Raw genomic sequence first — 5,755 nt, 5'->3', positions numbered from 1 at the left:
ATATATATATTCTGTCTTATTACACAAGTATGACTTTAATGACTCCTGCTCAATAATGTGTGCTGATTGAGCCTGAAAAGTTCAATAAGTCTAAGTGATGAACTGAAGTTTTGGCCTTTTCGATTATGGCATTAACACAGACTTTGATTTATTTTTGTTTATAACTGTGTACAAGTACACTGCTATGGCCAGTCAGCAGTTTGTAATGTTTTCAAATGAGGTTAAACACCTGAGTTGCAAACGGACACTAATTTGTGAGTTTCCTTTTATTTGCTTGTCTTTTTCGTTTTCTTTTTTTTAAAATATTTTCTACCTTTTAGGAAATAATTTTAAAAAGCAGCATATGTTCCAGTACTTAAAGCCAAACCTTTGTCTCCCTCTGACTTGTTTAGCTGCTGGTGCAGAAAGAAGCGGACCTGTTTGCGGAAAACGAAAACCGCGAGACTCCATGTGACTGTGCAGAGAAGCAGCACCACAAGGATTTGGCCCTACGCCTGGAGTCGCAGATGGTCTTCTCTGTGGCCCCCGAGGCCGAGGGTATAGAAGCAGAGTACGCAGCTCTCGACCGAAGAGAGGTACAGAATAAGACTGTAAGAGGCAGCGAGTGTAATCCTTTCAACTTTACTCCCCTCTGGGGTGACTTACATCACTAGAACCAACATTTAGTGTAGTTTTGTCTGTATTGTTAAATAGCTGACAAAGATTTTCCCTTTTTGTCTAAAAAAAAATCACATTTTTGCTGTTCGTGTTTTGTAAATAAACATTTTTAATACAGAGAAACACGCAGGTAGTGTCACTTTTAGTGTGAAAATAAAAGCTCTTCACTAATGACCTATTTCAGATACGGGTTTTCAGCTTTTTGTACTTTCTTGGCTAAAGGCACTAATTTACTGAAAAATAATTATTACTTCATTGTTAAATAATTGGCTTGAACCTCTTGTTTTTCTAGTGAAGACGTGGCTGGGCTTGATCACAGACAGAAACACAAATTAGTCACACAAACAGATTGTTAGAGGGCATGTGACTCTTATCTGCTCATTGTGTGTGGTTACGTCAAGCCTCAGCTGTCATTGATAGTGTCTGTTCTACTTCTCTTTTCTCTCTTTCCCTAAATCTTTACTTTTTTTTACCTGCATTTCTTCATGTCCCCATTTCCTCCTTATTTCAACCTTTGTCATTTTTGTTCTGTTTTTTTATCTCTTCTCTGTCAACTGGTTCCATTCTTTTCTTTAACTTTTCCTTTCATTTTTTTCCTTCAAGTTCTTGTCAGTGACTTGTTTTGTTCTGTCTTGTATCTGACCTCTTTTCTTTAGCTGTACGAGGGCCTGCGGCCTCAGGATCTACGGAGGCTGAAGGACATGCTGATTGTGGAGACGGCTGATATGCTGCAAGCTCCTCTTTTCACTGCAGAAGCTCTGCTCCGTGCCCATGGTACTATTAAACACACACACACTGACTCAGAGAGAAAGTATCCGTCTTTATAATATGTGCTGGAGTTATTCTGGAGGCTTAGTGATCTCAAAACCATCAAGCCGAGCTGAGCCTTTGGTCCCGCCCCTCGTCAATTGCCGAGCAGGCGGGGCCAGCAGGAAATGTCCCGGTGCTCCCAATGACCAGCTGCCCCTGTTCAACACCTCCAACACTGACTTGCCTCGTGCTGCTCTATTTCCTTCATTTGTGTTTAGTATTGCAGCATCAGAAAAGTCCCTGTGAAACAGTTACAGTAATTGGTGAACATCATATTTTGAATGTTCAGGCTACCAGTATGCTAGTAAATGCAAAACTGATATAAAAAAGGTTGAAAGCATTTTTTTTTGTTATGTTGTTGTGTACCATCCAGGAAAGGCGTGGTCGGCATCAAACATGTTTAATGCTACTGTACCACATTATTTACTCCAAAACTGTTGTTTTGGTCTCTTTAGATGGCATGTTTCTCATGCAGTTTAAAATGAAATAAAAAAGGATTTGTCTGTCTGATTGTAGATGGGTACATGTTGACGCCATCGGGTCGAAAAGATCCTGCAAATCTTGTTATACAAATCCATTTTTCTCAAACTTCTTTGTCCTTCACAATAAATACTCTGTGTGTAAATTGACTAAAGGTGTCTGTCCCAAACAAACTGGCAATTCAATTGTCATGGATTTTTGACAAAGAGGAATATTGTATTTCAAATAATTTAGAAATGTTATGTCTCTCACCAAACTGATTGATATCCACACCTTTTTTCCTGAGGTAAGTTCTTGAAGATCTTGTAATACCGCACTCTTGCATGATAAGTAAAGAAATAAAAAAACACATGTATATACGTATCATATGTTTACAAAAAGTTTTTAATATTTGAGCTCTAACTTGGAACTGCAATGATTTTGTTTTATTTTTTTATTTTTTTTGAACCTAACCTATGATTTCTCCCTCCAGCATTCTGAGCAATATACATCAAAATGTATACCTTTTTAAATATATATTTTGCAAATAAAGATAAATAGTTTATCTTTTAATTACGGCACAAGTAAATAAATCCGTAAACAGATTGTTTTTGCTTTACTTTCTTCGATTTTATTTGCAGCAACAAACTTATCAAAGTTGGTTCATTCAACCATAACATGGAGTCTTTTATAAACTTCAGTTCAGAACATGATGTGATTTGATTGCCTTGTTAATTTAGCTTGGCTTAAATTCAGTAGCAGATTATTGATCTGTACGAGCGTCATACAGGATGTGCCTGTTGGGTCTTAGCGGAAAGGGAGCTGCTCTTTATTTATTCACCTCTATCAGGAAAACGGTCACTGTCTGTCACAAAATGATGCAACATTTTAGGAATATTCATAGCGTCCAGAGGAAAGGCTTAAAGGCTTGCGTATCCCTCAAATCATGTAAAAACTTTAACAAATTTCCCCGCCTTAATCTTTTCCATTTTCCTGTCATTATTCTTGCTGCCTGTCAGCTGAACTGCCTGCTTGTCAGTCCTCTGTACTTCTAACAATTAGAATTTCTCCAATGTGAAACAAAACTTTTTAATTTCAGACTCATTTTAATGGCTCAAGGCATGGAGATAATGTTATAGTCATTGATTAGTTTTAATTGAATGGAAATGGGGGGAATTGTTGCGACATTCATTATCTAAACGAGGCCATTTAGAGTCTGAGGCATTTGATTGCTGGTGAAGCATGCCTCCAGGCTGATAATGGCCTAATTGCCGTTGACCGGGTCATGTTCCTTATTTTAAAAGAGGAGAATATTTAGACTTAAACACCGTCCACAAGTCATTCACAATTTATGCTGAAAGACTCTCGGGTCTTTTCCTGTGAGACTGAAGAGCTATTCTAAAAGCGAAAACCAGGTGGCAGCAGGTCTTTATTGTTGGCCGTTTAAAGGACCCAGTAGTGTTTCTGTTTTTTTGTGGATTTCAAATTCAAGTTTGTAGTAGACAGGGTGGACTGAAAGATGTTTCTGGATTCTAATTTTTATCAGTTAAATAGAGTATTTGGTTCCGACTAGATAGGGATTTTAGTATAAATATGTCTTTACTTTTTCATCAGACTGGGACAGAGAGAAGCTCTTGGAGGCCTGGATGAGCAATGCAGAGGAATGCTGCCAACGTTCGGGGGTGCAGATGCCGAACCCACCTCCGAGTGGCTACAACGCGTGGGACACGTTGCCGTCACCCCGGACCCCTCGCACCACCCGCTCCTCCATCACCTCCCCGGACCAGATCAGCCTCTTGCCCGCTGACGACGAGTCTTCTCTGGTGAGAGAAGTCAGCTGCTTTTCCTTCTCTGTTTGATGTACCGATCCATTTGATACAGTACAGCATTACAGTGTTGTGTGTATGTGTCTTCTGTTTACTACACACTCATGTAAAACTATTACAGTCAGGCCTCAATTTCTACATGGCGACCAGTGGAGATTTGTTCTAAATAATCGAAAAAGGAGCAGAGATCTGACCTCTGTTAGAAGCTTAAAGGGGAGGAAGAAAGGAGGACACTGAATCTTGGTTCTTGATTAAGAGTCCGGACCTGCCAACTTGTGTGTGTTTTGTGTATCTGGCACACATTCTGACTTCAAAGTACAGTGATAAAACTGTAATCAAACAACCACACGGACTCAGTGTGAATTTGAGTAATTGTGCGGTGCTGAGGTGCGCCTTAACGAAGAAGAATTGGACCGATAACAGTGCTGGACTCATTCCCCGCACTTTCACCCACTTGTGGAAAAACTAATACATGGCTCGGATGTGTAGGATGACCCACTAACTCAGCTCTTTTCATCTTGATATGTCCTCTGTTCCCCCCACCCATTTTTTTCTTCTTTCTTCAAATGTAAACGGAGAGGAAACACTAAACTTGCTATAAAGGCATTCTGAGCAACTTGTTCATCATTTTTAAGTTGAGAAAAATGACCATGTGTTGCAGATGTATATTAACTAATGGAGTAAGTAATAAGAATAGCTGATGGTAGTATCCCTGCTGCCCCACATACTAGAGAAAAACAGATAAAGCAGTGTTGGTGTAAATCAGTGAAGGAGAAACACATTATAATACTTGAATAATGTCACAAAGCTCTATATAAGTGTATAACCTTTTATTATTTATGCTTTTAGTATAGAAGTACTGCAGCACCAAAGGAAAAGAGACATTTCCTTGGAAACTAGCAATTCTTGGTAGAGGTGCACTGATTGCTGTTTTCTGAACGATCACCGGTCTTTAAAAATCCTGACCTGCCGATAGAGATTTCTAATATAACTGACCTTGTGAAGTGTCACAAAACAACTTCAATGTTCCAATCTTATTTTATTGAAAATCATTGTATTCTTTCAATTGTAATATTCAAACTTGTTTCAACTGGACATGAAGTAGTGCTCACAGCAGAGCAATTGGGGACAGTGGCTGATACTCAAACCTTTGCGGAGGTAGATCAGATTGGCTACTAATCTAAGTATCGGCCGATCTCCCAAAGTTGAAAAATCTGTTGTGCTTAATAATCCAGTATTTGCATAACATCTGGATTTTGGGTAAAACCTGAAGCATTTTTTTTTCTAAAATTAGCTTTCTCTTTTATACCTGTATTTTATTTCTTCTTCTTTCAGCTGTCCCCTAGTCAGGGGTCATCACAAGGAGTCATCCTCCTTCGTGTCACTCTGTCCTCTTGTGTCCTCATTCCAACTACTTCCATGTCATCCTTAACTGAATCTATATATTGTCTCTTTGTCTTTTTCCTGGCAGCTCCATCTCTAACATTCTTCTACCAATAGACCCACTATTAGGAATGCGCGATATAAACGATATACGGTAGAAACAATATAAATTTGTCCTATGATAGAGATCTGAAGTCTACCGGTCAACTGAGCAGTTGTTTTTGATGACGTAACCAGCTGGAGTCAAAACAGAGGAAGCGGGAAGCAGCGTGGCTGAGAGCGCAAATGAAGAGGAGGAAAAAAACATAACTTATCCGGACCTGGTTCGGGTGTGTGAAAATGAACACCGAACTGTTTACATATTTACGTGATGGCGCGTCCTCCGGTCGGATGCCGACTGACCACACTGCCTGCTGCAGGAGGAGCGCGCGCCACGGCACATGACGCAGCGAGGCGACTGTCAGTGCAGGTGAAGTTAGTGCTCCAGGACGCACAAAAGCTCTCTTGAGTCTGGACTTCATTTCTCCTGTGGTCAAAGCGCGCGCACTCCACGCCCACTTCGCGTGCGTTCCAAAGCGCGACTATAACTCAGCCTTTACTGTCTCCTTGTACAGCGGAGA

The 5,755-nt window shown here is 40.1% G+C and overlaps 1 protein-coding gene across 2 annotated transcripts in view; it reads left to right on the top strand.

Annotated features, from left to right (window-relative positions):
* The window catches only part of LOC106514231 (ankyrin repeat and IBR domain-containing protein 1), a 56,539-nt gene that overhangs the window by 16,112 nt on the left and 34,672 nt on the right, over positions 1-5,755 (top strand). For both annotated transcript variants that reach the window (XM_014003389.1, XM_014003390.1), the window contains exons 4-6: positions 393-575; positions 1,314-1,431; positions 3,541-3,749. In XM_014003389.1, the coding sequence (XP_013858843.1) occupies positions 393-575; positions 1,314-1,431; positions 3,541-3,749 (510 nt within the window). The remainder of the gene's footprint in view (positions 1-392; positions 576-1,313; positions 1,432-3,540; positions 3,750-5,755) is intronic.

Source organism: Austrofundulus limnaeus, unplaced genomic scaffold (assembly GCF_001266775.1).
Source record: "Austrofundulus limnaeus strain Quisiro unplaced genomic scaffold, Austrofundulus_limnaeus-1.0 Scaffold18, whole genome shotgun sequence".
NCBI lineage: Eukaryota > Metazoa > Chordata > Actinopteri > Cyprinodontiformes > Rivulidae > Austrofundulus > Austrofundulus limnaeus.
This window is presented reverse-complemented; position numbering and strand designations above follow the sequence as displayed.